Below are 16839 nucleotides of genomic sequence, written 5' to 3' on the forward strand. Positions count from 1 at the left end.
ATTCTCCCTCAGGGCAATCTGCCCATTCTCAATCAATATAGTAGGCAGGCATGATTTTGTGAGTGCAAGAATAAAAGTGCACTCCTTGCTCAGGATATGATCTCTCTGAAGGCCTGTATGCTAATATACTCCAACACACTTTCAAAGCCCAACATTCTATTTGCCTTCCTTATTTATTCAATCTGCATGTTAATTATGTTTGTGAACAAGGACACCCAGCTGCTTCCGAGTATGATTTATTATTTTTTTTGTAGCATTTTGACTCTGGATGCTGTCACCTTTCATTGCCCACATATCAGCAAACATTATTTACTATATTTGTTTCTGTTTTCAGAGTTGTTATTTTGTAAATGAACAATATATTCCTATTTTGTCCATTGACCAATCTTCTATCCATGCTACCCACTTCCAGTCTCATGAGTCTTTTGTGTAACTGTTTATTTGTCTGAAGTTTTACCAAATAATAATAGGTTAAGTTGGTTCTAAGATGTCAAAACCTTGCAACAAAATTATAGATAGGGAATAGATTGAATTATGGAAATCACCATTCATTGTTGAACATGCAGTGCTTTAGAACTTTTTATGTAATCTAATCAGGAACAACAGGGAATCTGAACATAGATTCATGGAGATTATGGCAAAGTAATTTTCTGTTGTGGTGAGATAGTGGGAAATAATGCATAAAGGTTTGTCCAAATTGCACTCAATTTAAATCGGCGAACAATATTGTTTACTCTTGCCGGTGAGAAGAGGGATAAACTTCCCCTATTTTGAGCACTGTTCCAGGTTGTACCAGTAGATGCATGTCTGTTACGAATGTTTGTCTGCATGTTTGTAAAATGTCTTACTGTGCTGAAATTTATCATCGCCATGAGTTTTCATCTTCAATTACTTGCATACACTGTCACCTAACAAAATTGCTGAGAGTAATTATTTAGCTTCAAAATGGTACCAATTCTAGTGCAGATATTCCATTTACCCCATTAGGATAGAACTTTTGCTGAATGAATGAACTTTTACAAAGCTGGTTCCTGTTTAGATATCCTACCAAAATTCAACAAATTAAAAACAGTATACTTCTGGAAATATTTGTGTTTTATTCTGGCCATATTTAAAGTTCAGTATAAGGTTCAGCCAAACTGGTTCTTTATTTGTGTATTAACTGAAGGTGAAACCTGTGCACAAATCAACTTGAAGTACCCAGTCTTTTCAAAAAAAGTATTTATTTTATAATCTATTATTTTCTGAAGCAAGTGGAAGTGTTTGGAATTGGTTTCATTTGAAGTTGATTTTGTGTGTCTATTAATACTTCCTTAAAACAAGGCTATTTTTAAAATTTGGTAACCTTTAATCACAGGCTTGTGTCCCAATGGAGTTTGGAGTTTTCAAAGGTATTGAGTCCTTTAGTGCCCCCGTGTGTGAAGATGGTTTCCAGTACCTTATTCAAATGGAAATTTTCAGTTGCAAGTGCCATGAGAAATTTATTTTCTTTGGAATTAGCACACCAGAAAACCAGTGGTGACCTTTATCTTCATTCATTCACCCATTTTTGTTCCCAAGATCCTGTAATGACTGGGGACTTGGACATTTTCAGTTAACCTAATAATTTTCAGATTTAGGGCTCAGGAGGAGAGGTAGAAAGGCAAGTGAGGGATAGGAAGATTTATTTATTTTATTTAATTTAGAGATACAGCATGAAACGGGTCCTTCCAGTCCTTTGAGCTGTGTTGCCAGCAACCCACCGATTTAACCCCAGCCTAATTATGGGACAATTTACAATGACCAGTTAACCTGCTAACCGTACATCTTTGGACTGTGGGAGGATGACATTGGAATTGAATTCTAAACTGGGCTGTGATAGTGTTGTATTAACCACTATGCTACCTTGTAGATGGTTGGTGGGAGTTCTAAATTTCCCATGGTTGTGTGAATAAGTGCTTCCAGCTAAATTCTGATTTGGAGGTGTTCTCTTTTACTGGTTTCTTGTTACAGAAGTCTGTGCACCCCATCTACAGAATTTATCACAGCAGTCATAACTTTTCCTAGCTAACTGACAAGCCTGCTCTTCCATTTTGATTTTAATGGATTGTGATTACAAGGTGGAAGTCTGGAGTACTGGACACTGTACTCCTAGTTGTAGTGTTCTATTTGATTTAGCTGGGTAATAGTAAGCCAGTATTAGCGGGCTCCTTGCTCAGTGTGGATCAAAGATTTTGACTAAAGACACTTATTTTATTTTTGCCTTTTTAATAGGAGGCCACAATAACATCAATCATTGTTCTTAAGTCAACTTCAATAGTTAATACAATGTATAGACATTTGTTATGCGTTGCCTTTTATTTATGTTTTCCCTGTGACTTTTCTCACAGGGTTGCACTATTTTGGAGAGGGGCGGGGGGGGAGGAGGAGCAGGAAATGGAGGGGAGTAACGAGTATAATTTAAAATCTAGCTTGTAATCATCATGTTTTAACCCAAATGTTTATCGGTTTGAAATCAAGTGGAGCCAAATCTGAAATACTACTTCAAATACATTGCAAACTTTGGAGATCATTGGTATAGTATCTTTAAATCAGTATTTGATTTTAAATTGTAATGAAAGCCCAGTGCAGGCAGATGCACTGCATATTGTTTATTCTAAGTTTGTGGCTTTGTATGTATCGTTTAATGGCATATAGGAAGTAGATTTTGATGGAATTTTCTGATGCTTTCCAACTCTACACAGCTGACCTTTCTCAGGTATGGCCGGAGGCAAATCAGCACTTTAGCAAGGAGATTGATGATGAAGCTAACAGTTACTTCCAGCGAATCTACAACCATCCACCCCACCCTACCATGTCTGTTGATGAGGTTAGTATTAATAGCCAATCAATGTTCACTGTCCATGTGCTGTCATTTTGGGTGCAGTTAATTGGTAGTAAACTACACTTGAAGTAGCAGTTATGCTGTTGAGTTAGATTCTTGCTAATTTACCTGCCCTGATGCAAGATGCTTAATAAAGTTAGAAGGTGAAAAGGTACATATTGCGTATCACTGAATATGCTGACGAAGGTTTGTGATACTTTAATTGTGACATATTTGTTGTAGAGCTAATATGGGCTTCCTGCTCTACAAGTAAATATTTGTGTACAAAGATTTCAAACAATACAATTTCTAAGGCTATTAAAGAAAATAATTCAAGAATAAAGTACAGCTTTCACAAAAAAAATCATGGCACCTGTAGTTCAGAGTTCCCTACAAATTTTGGAGTAGTCTAGCATAAACTTAAGTTAAATTTAGAAGTTTTCATTTAAAAGCTTGCATTATGCTCCTTAATTTGATTAAAAAATTTGGGCTATAAGTTTAGATTAACAATCTGTCTGTTCTTTCTTGATGAAAAATGGTGGGTGTAGTTTTTAAGGTGGACAAATTGCAATGGAATGTATCTTCTATCCCAGTTGACCAGTTAAATATGACTTTATGGCCATGCACTTTGGTGGAAGAAATAAATGGGCAGACTATTAATTAGATGAGGAGAAAATTCATGTTAATATAGAATATTGAAGTTGATTGTCATTAAACTTTGAATTGAACATTAAGGAATAATTGTATCCTGCCCTTTAAGATTTCTAAACAATAGAATCTAGAGCACGTAAGTAGAAAATACCAGTAGTAGCAAACAGGTGAAAGAACCTTACAAAGACAGTTGATATTTTTCAGGTTTATGATCTTTCTTGGGAATTGGGAAGAGAAGAAGATGCATGTTAGAATACAGGACAGGTGTGTTAAGATGCAGGGAAAATACAGGGGTAGTTTGATAGTATGAAGGTGATAATGCAAGATTAAAGAAAATTGTGAAGAGACTTGTGCTTTCTCATGTTTATAGTGAATAGATTTGTGAACAATAAACTGAATTTATGGAAACTGTAAATGAGAAGCAATAATTACCTAAAATTGCCAAAAATAAGAATAAGACAATAAATGGTGGGTCTGTGAATGTTTTGAATCAGGAAGACAATGATGTTTTTCAGGTGATATATCATTCCTTTTGGGTGGGGAGGTGGTGGAGATGCTTCCCTACCAAGGAGGAGAAAGGCGCTCTTCCCCTTTGCTAGACCGCAGGTCATCCTTGGGCAAGGTGCGGCACCTGCTTGGCCCCCGATCAGGATCATTTGGAGCCTTGGGAGCAGGTGGAGGATGGTCATATGAGTAGCTGGTGCATATCACGGCTCCTGTTTATGCGACTACTGTCGCCAGGCAGACAATCTCTGGAGTATTGATAATGGTTGAGAAACTTGTTAAGAAACTGCTCAGGATTTTGTATAAGTAACCTAAGTACAATTGATCTAAGTGTGCTTGGAGTCATCAAAGGAGCAGTCATTGACGGAGTGATCTGAGGCAGAGTGGTAGGGCTTTGGCTCATTCGGGCTTCGGTGAAGTGAGTGAGTGGACTTCATTTTTCTTTCTTTAAATTTTTTTTGAGGAATAAATAGCATGCTTGTAGGGTTAGTACTTTGCTCTGGGTGTCAGATGTGGGAATCCTGGGAATCTTCCAGTCTCCCAGATGGTCACATCTTCACCAGGTGCACTGAGATGCAGCTTCTGAGAGACCGTGTGAGGGATCTGGAGCTGCGGGTTGATGACCTACAGCTTATTAGGGAAAGTGAGCTGGAGATAGATAAGAGCTACAAGGAGTTAGTCACCCCGAGGCTGCAGGAGTTAGATAAGTGGGTGACTGTCAGGGAAGGGATGGGAAGAGCTCAGATAGTAGAGAGCATCCCTGTGGCCATCCCTCTGAGTAATCGTTATCTCGTTTTGGATGCAATTGAGGGGGGGGGGGGGGTGACCTGACAGAGGATGCCCATGCTGATCGAGTCTCTGGCACTGAGCCTGGTTCTGTGGTGCACAAGGGAGATGATAAGATGAGGAATGCGGTAGTCATAGGGGATTCCATAGTGAGAGGAACAGAGAGAAGGTTCTGTCAGCCTGATAGAGATACCTGCATGTTGTGTTGTCTCCCAGGTGTCAGGATATGGCAGTGGTCCCCAATCACCAGACCGCAAAGCACGCGCTACCAGACCATGCCGCGAGGAAACGATATGATTTAGTAATATGAAATGATATGAGTCAGATGCACCTTTCCTCATTCCCTGTCACGTCCACTGTTGAACTTGAACGCACGCGAGGTCATTACACATGCGAAGCCATTAACCACGTGAGGTCATCAATTGCCTAAACCAGGGTTCAGCAACCTTTTTTGCACAGTGGACTAGTTTAATATTGGCAATATTCCTGCGGACCGGCCGACAGGGGTAGGGCGGTGGGGGGGGGGGGGGGGGGTGATGGGGATGTTAATCACGAAGGAATATAGGTGATAAGTCAACTATAAGTCACTTATAAGCGGCTAATACACTCAATTTCATTTCTAAAAGGGTTTATTTAACAAATTTAATATTAAACACACAGCGCATATTTTCCTTGCATGAATATAGTGATAAGTCAATTATAACTCACTTATAAGTCAATAGCATCATAACATTTTAAGTAACGTTTGGATATTAAACACACAGCGCATATTTTCCTCGTATGAATATATAAAGTTATTGCAACACACCAGTGAGAGGACAAGGTAGGGGCTGTAGGTCCCCATACCGGGGCCGTGGCGGTCGCAGTCTGGAGAGAGCGGGTGATGAAAGTTTGGCTCGAGGGATGACTTTTCAGTAGATCGCAGCGAGATAGCTGTGCTACTTACGAAACCCTGAGCCCGAATTAGATCGTCTGCGAATATTTTAGCACTGGGTTCCCCACGAACATTCGGTGTGCTAAATAGATTCAGAGGCAGTGCCCATCTGTCCGTGCTCCAGGCCAGCAGCAATGGCACTTCTTGCCGGCCGTGTGAGGCAGCCGGTTACCCAAGGCCAACCAGTGATCCCTGGCACGAGGGTATCACTGCATTTAGGCGACTGATGACCTCGCGTGCGTTCAAGTTCAACAGTGTGCATGATAGGGAATGAGCAAAGGTGTAACTGACTCATATCGTTTCATATCGCCAAATCATATTGTTTCCTCATGGCCTGGTGGTTGGGGAGCACTGGCCTAAACACAGTGATACCCTTGTGCCAGGGTTTACTGGTTGGCCTCGGGTAACTGGCCGGCGAGAAGTGCCGTTGCTACTGGCCTGGAGCGCGGACAGATGGGTGCCACCGCTGAACCTGTTTAGCACACCGAATGTTCATGGGGAACCCGGTGTTAAAATAGTCGCAGATGACCTAATTCAGGCTCAGTGTTTCGTAAGTAGCAGAGCAGCTACCTCGCTGTGATCTACTGAAAGTCATCCCTTGAGCCAAACTTTTGTCATCCGCTCTCTCTGGACTGCGACTGCCGCAGCCCAGGTACGGGGACCTCTGGCCCTTACCTTGTCCTCTGCCTGGTGTGTTGCAATAATTTTATATGTTCATACGAGGAAAATATGCGCTGTGTGTTTAATATCCAAACGTTACTTAAAATGTTATGATGCTATTGACTTGTAAGTGAGTTATAATTGACTTATCACTATATTCATGCAAGGAAATTATGCGCTGTGTGTTTAATATTAAATTTGTTAGATAAACCCTTTTAGAAATGAAATTGAGTGTATTATCCACTTATAAGTGACTTATAGTTGATTTATCACCTATATTCCGGTCGTAATTAACACCCCCCCCCCCCCCCCCAAGCCCCCATCGGCTGGTCTGCAAGAATATTGTCAATATTAAACTGGTCCGTGGTGCAAAGAAAGTTGGTGACCCCTGGGGTATGGGATGTTTCGGATGGGGTGCAGAGTATTCTGAAGGGAGGGTGAAAAGCCAGAAGTCTTTGTACACGTTGGTATCAATAACATAGGTAGAAAAAGGGAGGAGGTCCTGAAGAGAGAATTCAGCGAGTTGGTTAGGAGGCTGAAATGCAGGATCTTCAGGGTAGTAATCTCAGGCATGCTGCTTGTGCCACGTGCTAACGAGAATAGCATGATCCGGCATATTAATGCGTGGCTGAGAGACTAGAGTAGGGGGCATGGCATCAGATTCCTGGATCATTGGTGCCTCTTCTGGGAGAATGTATGACCTGTACAAAAAGGATAGGTTACACCTGAACCCAAAAGGGTCCAATATCCTAGCAGGCAGGTTTAATAGAGCTGTTAGGGAGGGATTAAACTGATTTGGCAGGGGGATGGGAACTGGAGTGATACGGCTGACAAAGAGGAAAGTAGAAATAAATCAAAGATAGCGTGGGACAAGCAGGAGATGAAGCATAATCACAGCCAGTGGGATGAGTTACAGGGCAATAGTGGTGTGGTGCAGTTAAAACAGAAAGCAACAAATACTGGACGGAAAGTGTTGTATTTGAATGCACGCGGCACAAGAAATAAAATGGACAGTCTTGAAATTCAGCTACAGATTGGCAAATATGACATTGTGGCCGTCGCTGAAACTTGGCTAAAAGATGGCTGCCATTGGGAGTTGAATGCCCAAGGATGTACGGTGTATCGGAAGGATAGGTTAGTAGGCGGAGGGGGTGTGGCCCTGTGTATATTAAATCATTAGAAAGGGATGACACAAAGTAGGAAGTTGAAGAATCTCTATGAGTTGAGTTAAGAAATGGCAAGGGTAAAAGGATCCTAATGGCAATTGTATACAGGTCTCCAAACAGCATCCAGGATGTGGATCACAAATTACAGCAGGAGATAGAAAAGGCGTGTCAGAAGGGCAATGTCATGATCATCGTTGGGAATTTGAACATGAAAGTGGATTGGGAAAACCAGGGACCTCGAGAGAGAATTTTTAGAATGTCTTAAGGGATGGCTTTTTAGAACAGCTAGTTGTTGAGCCCACTCGGAGATTGGCAGTGCTGGATTGGATGTTGTGCGAAGATCCAGAGGTGATAAGAGAGCTTAAGGTTAAGGAACCCTTAGGGAACAGCGATCACAATATGACCGAGTTCAAATTTGAGAAGAAGAAACTAAATTCCAATGTGTTGGTATTTCAGTGGAATAAAGGAAATCACAATGGTATGAGAGGGGAACTGGCCAAAGTTGAGTGGAAAGAGACACTATCAGGATGGACAGCAGAGCAGCAATGGCTGGAGCTTCTGCAAAAAACGAGGGAAGTGCAAGACAGATATATTCCAGATAAGAAGAAATTTTTGAATGGAAGAAGCACACTACCGAGGCTGACAAATGAAGTTAGAGCCAAAGTAAAAGCAAAAGGGAGAGCATACAAGGAAGCCAAAGCTGTGGGAAGATAGAGGATTGGGAGGCTTTTAAAAAATGGCAGAAGTAAACTAAGAAGGTCATTAGGAAGAAAAAGATGAAGCATGAAAGAAAACTGGTGATTAATATCAAAGAAGCTACTAATTTTTTTTAAAAGTATATAAAGGGTAAAAGAGTTGAGGGTAGATATAGAACCAGTAGAAAATGGCACTGGAGATATTGTAATGAGAGATGCAGAGATGGCAGAGAAACTGAATGTGTATTTTGCATCAGTCTTCACAGTGGAAGATGTCTGCCGTATACCGGACATTTAAGAGCGTCAGGGAAGTGAAGTATGTGCAGTGAAAATTATGACTGAGAAGGTGCTCAGGAAGCTTAACGGTCTAAGGGTGGATAAATCTCCTGGACCTGATGGGATGCACCCTCGGGTTCTGAAGGAATTAGCTAGAGAGATTGCGGAGGCATTAACAATGATCTTTCAAGAGTCAATAGATTCTGGCATTGTACTGGATGACTGGTAAATTGCAAATGTTACTCCACTAATTAAAAAGGGAGGGACACAGCAGAAAGGCAACTGTAGACCCGTTAGCCTTACATCACTGGTTGGGAAGTTGGAATCGATTGTTCGGGATGAGATTACGGAATATCTGGAGGCACATGACAAGATAGCCCAAAGCCAGCATGGTTTCCTGAAAGGAAAACCCTGCCTGACTAACCTACTGCAGTTTTTTGAGGAATTGACAAGCAGGGTAGACAAAGGAGATGCAGTAGATGTGGTGTACTTGAATTTTTAGAAGGCCTTGGACAAGATGCTGCACATGAAACTGCCTAGCAAGATAAGAGCCCGTGGAATTACAGGGAAGTTACTAGTATGGGTGGAGCATTGGCTGGTCAGCAGAAAACAGAGAGTGGGAATAAACGGATCCTATTCTGGCTGTCTGCCAGTTACCAGTGAAGTTCCACGGGGATCAGTGTTGGGACTGCTGCTTTTTACGATGTATGTCAATGATTTGGACTAATGGATTTGTGGCTAAATTTGCTGATGATACAAAGATAGGTTGTGGAGCGGGAGTGTTGAGGAAACAGAGAACCTGCAGAGAGACTTAGATGGTTCGGGGGAATGCGCAAAGAAGTGACAACTGAAATACAATGTTGGAAAGTGTATGGTCATGCACTTCGATGGAAGAAATAAACGGGCAGACTATTATTTAGATGGGGAGAGTTCAAGATGCAGAGGGACTTGGGAGTCCTTGTGCAGGGTACCCAGGTTGAGTTGGTGGTGAAGAAGATGAATGCAATGTTGACATTCATTTTTAGGGTTCACGAGAATGATTCCAGGAATGAAAGGGTTACTGTATGAAGAATGTCTGGCAGCTCTTGGGCTGTATTCCCTGGAGTTCAGGGGAATGAGGGGGAATCTAATAGAAATATTACGAATGTTAAAAGGCCTGAATAGATTAGATATGACAAAAACACAAAATACTGGCAGAACTCAGCAGGCCAGACAGCATCTGAGTTCTGCCAGCATTTTGTACTTTTATTTATTTCCTGCATCTGCAGATTCACTCGTGTTGCCTTAGATATGACAAAAATTATTTCCCATGGTAGTGGAGTCCAGGACAAGAAGGCATGACTTCAGGATTGAAGGACGTCCATTTAGAACAGATGCGGAGAAATTATTTTAGCCAGAAGGTGGTAAATCTGTGGAATTTGTTGCCACGAGCGGCTGTGGAGGCAGGTTCTTAATTAGCCAGAGCATCAAAGGGTATGGGGAGAAGGCAGGGGAGTGGGGATGACTGGAAGTATTGGATCAGCCCATGATTGAATGGCGGAGCAGTCTCGATGAGCTGAATGGCCTACTTCTCCTATATCTTAGGGACTTGTGGTCTTACAGAGGTGAAAAGACCAAATGTGGCCTTTGCAGTTGTACAAGAATGTGCTGTTGGAAGTGGGGTTTGTATTAATGAAAATGGAAAATAAAACTGTGCTCTGGCAGGGAATAGTCCCTTACAAATGCTGCAAGTGAAAAGAAAGGTGTTCAGTGATAGCTTTGCCTTGGGGATCAGAAACTATGGCGGTAAACCTTTGGATTTGTAAACTGGTGGTATAAAGGTCATTTTCAAAGAACATCCCTATCTTTGCTTTTAGAATTTAGGTGGGATGTAGATGGTGGTGAGAATGAGTGAAAGTAGAAGTGCAGGGCATAGAGTGAACGCTAGAATCCCTGTCCAATATAGTGGAGGGGTGCCTATGACTGGACAAAAGGGAAGTGATGTTGATCAAATATATGTGATGTATACACTTGGAGAATGGAATAGTGTTTATGGGAAACTGGTGCAAAGATAGCTAGCAATTCATTGGCTTGCTCAAGTAAACATTGATGAATGCATAGGGAGGAGATCCAGTGAAGATCTCACCTCTTCCAGATATGTAGTGTGCACCAGGCAGCTTTTGACTGAGGCCTCCTCTGCCTATTTCCTTCTATCTTCCCGTCTTATCTTATGGAAGATAACCCAACTATTTGATGAGAGACTCCTCCAACTGCCCTTAGTGAAGAAAATACGGAATATTGCAAGATGCCAGAATTAGAAGAATGCAGGGATTTTGCAGAGGGTTATTGGATTGGAAGTTGCAAATGAAGGAGGTGAAGAGAATTTCAAATTGCACTGTTAAAACTTTTAAGACAAACCATTTTCTATTGGTTCATTCACCAGATTAGTTATACTTTTAATTGCCCTAGCTCCCTATATTTAACACGTATAACATGTTCCGATAATATTGCAAAGGAAGTTATTTCTCAAGTTAACTGGCTCATTTTTATATTCCGAGATTCCGGAATTCAAATTCTAAGCACTCTGAAGAATGCCTGAACATATTTTGTTAAGTAAGAAATGAAGTTGAGATGCAGATCAGCTGTGAATTGAATGGTAAAATAAGCCCATTCAGCTGAAGGAGCTCTGTGCCAAATATTGCCAAGTGCCAACTTAGGAAAATGTTGCTGATTAAAATTTGCTCTTGTTTCTTTAGGTTCTGGAAATGCTGCAGAGATTTAAGGATTCCACCATTAAGCGTGAAAGGGAGGTTTTTAACTGTATGCTTCGTAACCTGTTTGAAGAGTACCGCTTCTTCCCCCAGTATCCAGACAAAGAACTGCACATCACAGCCTGCTTATTTGGTGGAATTATTGAAAAGGGGTTGGTCACATATATGGCATTGGGACTTGCACTGCGCTATGTTCTTGAAGCTTTGCGCAAACCGTTTGACTCCAAGATGTACTACTTTGGCATTGCTGCACTAGACAGATTTAAAAACAGGTATGTTTTACACAAATAGTTTTTAATATTTATATGGGGTTCAGTTTCACTTCCCTAACAAAGAAAATTAGTTTTGACTCATCAAAATTTGGGGGAGAATGCAATTGGTCTTACTAGTATTTACGGCAAACATGAGAAAATCTGCAGATGCTGGAAATCCAAGCAACACAGACAAAATGCTAGAGGAACTCAGCAGGCCAGGCAGCATCTATAGTAAAAAGTAAAGTTGACGTTTCGGGCTGAGACCCTTTTCAGCATTACTTTATTTGCACTAATTTGCTTCAGGTTGACAAAGTTGAATTATCCATGCATGTGTGGGTTGTATCTGATATCTTTAAAAAATAATTGCAAATATATGCAGTGGACACTTGTCCAGATGGCTTTGTTCAGAAAAGTGGAATTGTTACTCTGTCTTAGGCCTTGGTTATTAAAACATAAAGTACTTGGTAGATGTGATGTGTAAATTAATTGCAAAATCTTAAATTTCTTTATTACTCAGTATTGAAATCTCTTCTATAACAAAGATCTCATCACTTTTGTAAACCTGTGTAAATTACTCAAGGTACAGTAAGTAGTTAGAAACTTTCCCAAGCAATATTTAAGAGATGCCATAAAACAATTTTATGGGACATGAACAAGAGAAAATAGCTTGAGTAGGCCACTTGACCCTGCCATTTGGTTTGATCGTGGCTTATCTGCCCCAATCCTCAGTTTCTCTCTTGTGACAGTTCCTCATAATCCTCAATTCTTGCTGATCTTTACTCTTTAAATATCCCCAGTGATCTCACTTTCACATCCCTCTGAGATAGAGAATTCCAGATCTTCCATTTCTACCAATTCCTATGCACCTCGGGTTTAAAAGACCCCCTCTAAGCTTAAGATTTTCCTTTTGGAAATATCTCATCTATCCTGTTGACTCCAAAGAATATAGATCTAATTTCTTAAGCCTCTTTATTGGAAGAGCTTCTCGTCCCAGGACTTAGCCTTGTGAGCCTCTTTTGTATTGTCTCCATTGCCAGTATATCTATTCTGTGCAAGGTACTCCAGGTATGGCGCCTCCAATGCCCTGTGCAGCTGTAAATATGCTTAGTCATTGAGCACGACAGCACAGAAGTAGGCCCTTTGGCACAGCTAGCCCATGCAACATCTTCTGCCTGGTCACTTCGACCTGCACCTATACTCTTCCCATTCATGTGCGTATCCAAACTTCTCTTTAGTGTTGCAATCATCTCACTGACAGCTCTATCCTCACACCACACTCTGAGTGAAGATATTTCCCCCTCAGGTTCCCTTAAATATTTCACCTTTCACCCTTAATCTATGATCTCTGGTTCTAGTCTCACCCAACCTCAGTGAAAAAAGCCTGCTTGTGTTTGACTGACAGACATACTTTATTGATCCCGAGGGAAATTGGGTTTTGTTACAGTCGCACCAACCAAGAATAGTGAAGAAATATAGCAATATAAAACCATAAATAATTAAATAATAACAAGTTAATCATGCCAAGTGGAAATAAGCCCAGGACCAGCCTATTGGCTCAGGGTGTCTGACCCTCTGAGGGAGGAGTTGTAAAGTTTGATGGCCACAGGTAGGAATGACTTCCTATGACGCTCAGTGTTACATCTCGGTGGAATGAGTCTCTGGCTGAATGTACTCCTGTGCCTAACCAGTACATTATGGAGTGGATGGGAGTCGTTGTCCAAGATGGCATGCAACTTGGAAAGCATCCTCTTTTCAAATACCACCATCAGAGAGTCCAGTTCCACCCCCACAACATCACTGGCCTTACGAATGAGTTTGTTGATTCTGTTTGTGTCTGCTGCCCCAGCACACAACAGCAAACATGATAGTACTGGCCACCACAGCCTCGTAGAATATCCTCAGCATCGTCCGGCAGATGTTAAAAGACCTCAGTCTCCTCGGGAAATAGAGACGGCTCTGACCCTTCTTGTAGACAGCCTCAGTGTTCTTTGACCAGTCCAGTTTATTGTCCATTCGTATCCCCAGGTATTTGTAATCCTCCACTATGTCCACACTAACCCCTCAGATGGAAACAGGGGTCACTGGTGCCTTAGCCCTCCTCACGTCCACTACCAGGTCCTTAGTCTTTTTCACATTAAGCTGCAGATGGTTCTGCTCGCACCATGTGACAAAGTTTCCCACCGTAGCACTATACTTAGCGTCATCTCCCTTGCTGATGCATCCAACTACGGCAGAGTCATCAGAAAATTTCAGAAAACTTGCTCTATCTATACCCCTCATAATTTTGTGTGTCTATCCAATTTCTGCTCATTCTTCCCTTCTCCAGGGAAAAATATCCCAACCTATTCAACCTTTTCTTATAAAGCAGGCCCTCAAGTCCCAGCAATATCCTTGTAAATTTTCTGTACTCTTTCAAGTTTATTGATATCTTTCTGGTAGGTAGATGACCTAAACTGCACACAATAATCCGAATTCCGCTTCACTAATGTCTTATACAACTTCAACATAACATCCCAACTCTTGTACGCGTACTCTGATTTATGAAGGCTAATCTGCTGTTGGATTCTGATGCCTTTGCAATCCAAAATTTCTTTGGAAGTCAAGAATTAGGCATAAAGCTTGTTGCTTATGGCCATTTTATTAAGTGTTACAAGAGTGAAGAACAAACAATAAAAGCCAAAAGAAAAAAGAGAAGATGAGGGAAAAACATGCTCATGCTCAGACTAGAGATAATAAAATTCCTGTGATAACAATTAACCTGTAAAATAGCCAGATTCAAGTGGCGTTAAACTTGCAGAATACGAAGAGGCTTCTAGAAAAATACAGTAGTGTACCATTATTGCTCGAAAACGCACTGCAACTCCAGTGCCTTCTTTTAGCAGGCAATAACACAGTCTGCACCTTGTTCCGCTCCTCTGCTATCGAGCGGTTCACTGATGGAGTAGACTTAGAGTACTTGAAGTTCTTAAAGTCCAGCATTGTCCTGCAATCGTAAAAAAACCCGAAAATATCTTCAGTTTGCTGCATTTGAACTCACCACCATCTTGCCGGAAGACTCCCATTAGCTGCCCTGGCACTCTGGTTCCACTTCCCTTGCAACTCTAGTTTAATCCCTCCCTCTGGAGCAGCACTAACAAACTTTTCCACAAAAATATCAGTCCCTTCCAATTCAGATGCAAACTGTCCTGTCTGAACGGGTTCCACTTTCCCTGGAAAAGAGTCCAGAGATACAAAAATTTGTAGCCCTCCCTCCTAGATCATCAACTCCTTAGCCACGTGTTAAACTAAATAATCATCCTGTTTCTGGTTTCACTAGCACATGGCATAGATAGCACCCTAGAGATCGTGTCCTTTACCTTAGAACCGAACTCCCTGAGCTCACTCTATAGCCTTGTCACCCTTCCTGTCTCTCTCATTGGTAACAATGTGGACCATGACTTCTGGCTGATCATCCCCTTAAGAATGCTAAGGACTCAAGATTGCCCTGGCACCTGGGATGCAGTATACCATCTAGGAATTTTCTGTCTGTTCCCCTAACCATTGAATCCTCTCACTACTGCTCTCCTCTTTCCTCCTTCCCTTCTGAGTCACAATGCCAGAGGTTGTTAGCCCCTCAATGTTAACCAAAACAATAATCTTGTTATTGAAAGGAACAGTTACACTAGCCACCGATTTGTCACCCAGTTACCTGTATCCTGCATCTTGGGTTTAACTACCTTCCTGCATCTTCTATCAGTCAACCCCCTCAGCCTCCAGCTCCAGTTCCCTAATACAGTCTATAAAAAGCTGCATCTGGATTCATTTCTTGCAGGTGTTGTAGTCACGGTTATTAGAGGTGTTCCTGCCTTCTTGCGTTCTGCAAGAGGAGTATTCCACTGTCCTGATTGTCATTTCCACTGATTTAAATGTACAAAAAGAAAGAAACTTGCAATAGTCTCCACCTCTTTTCACCGAGAATTTCCCATTTCTAAACCCCATTCCTCTTTCTGTAAAGACTAATATGCTATTTGCCTTCCCAGTCATTTGCTGCACATCTCTAATAAGTGATTCATACACAAGAACACTGCTAGACATCTCAAGTTTTGTCCATTTAGATAACTTACCTTTAGCCTCCCCTTTCTAAAGTGCAAGACCTCTTACTTTCCCACATTAAACTCTCATGTGCCAACTTTGCACCCTTTCACTCAACCTATTGAAGAGTTCTGGTGTACTCACTGTATCATTCATTCCCCTTTATTATGTGGAGTAAAGTGGGTAGCTCTCTTCAGCAAGCACAGACACAATGGACCTCCTTCTCTTGTAGCCTTTCCAATGTGATAACTTTTTCATAAACTGGAAACTGCTGTTGAATATGGACAATATTGTAGTATAGGGTAGAACAGTGGTGCTGCTCCTACATAGTTCCAGTGAATTGGGTTCATTTCTGATCATGGGTGCTTCCTTATAGAGTTTGCACTTTACCAGCATGATAAAGCAAGTTTCTCAATTCCCTGTAGTCCTCTGGCATCTAAAAGACCTGCAGATTAATAAGTAAATTACTCCTAGAATAGGTAGGAAAAGAATACGATCAATTGATGGGCATATAATAGAGACTAAGTTACCGGGAAATGAATGAGACAGTGGAACTTACTAAAATGCTCCGAGAATTAGTATATGCTTCATTAGTCTCTTCTTGCGTTGTAAGGAAATGTAAAGAAATCTTTTTGCTCCCTGCAGTCTTATGCAACCTGTTGGACCACCACTCTCTTATCCGTGCAGGTTTCTGTAAGCTTTATTAACTTATCCTTTTGAAACCTGCAGTTACGTAATGTGTAATTACACATATACTTTTGCTGTTAACCTTGGATTCTTCTAAAGGTTTACCAATGGCTCCTTCCTTATTCACAGCTAAAAATTGAAATATATTATTTGTCTTCCTCCACAAATTCTATTCTCACACTATTGCTTTTTGCCTCCTTGAAGTTGAGAAATGTTAAGTTCTGCCTTTGTTCAGTCCTAAACTGAGGACATTTTTGCCTATTGCTGAATTATTTTTTTTTGTTTCCCATTCCTCCCTTTACCCCTATATCCCCGTATTCTCATACACACTCACCGTAAAACTTATTTCAAAGCCTTGCAATCTTTTATTTAATCTCCATTTTAGTCTGCCGACAGTTGTGAAATGCTTTGGGGTATTTGACTACGTGATGTTCCTTAGACTTGTATATGAATATGTTCTTGAATTCCCATGTTTGCATTGGGTTATTTGCTCTGCTATGTTGTGATAGAACTGATGAACATAAAAAGAAGCAGTTTTGTCCATTAGTCCCATCTTAGTTCTC

General features: G+C 41.2%; 1 protein-coding gene across 3 annotated transcripts in view; it reads left to right on the plus strand.

The window, feature by feature from the left end:
* The window catches only part of cnot1 (CCR4-NOT transcription complex, subunit 1), a 229274-nt gene that overhangs the window by 117397 nt on the left and 95038 nt on the right, over positions 1-16839 (plus strand). For all 3 annotated transcript variants that reach the window (XM_073069651.1, XM_073069650.1, XM_073069649.1), the window contains 2 exons: positions 2724-2848; positions 11250-11536. In XM_073069651.1, coding sequence (XP_072925752.1) covers positions 2724-2848; positions 11250-11536 — 412 coding nt within the window. The remainder of the gene's footprint in view (positions 1-2723; positions 2849-11249; positions 11537-16839) is intronic.

The sequence above is a fragment of the Hemitrygon akajei genome, chromosome 17, assembly GCF_048418815.1.
Source record: "Hemitrygon akajei chromosome 17, sHemAka1.3, whole genome shotgun sequence".
Classification (NCBI taxonomy): Eukaryota; Metazoa; Chordata; class Chondrichthyes; order Myliobatiformes; family Dasyatidae; genus Hemitrygon; species Hemitrygon akajei.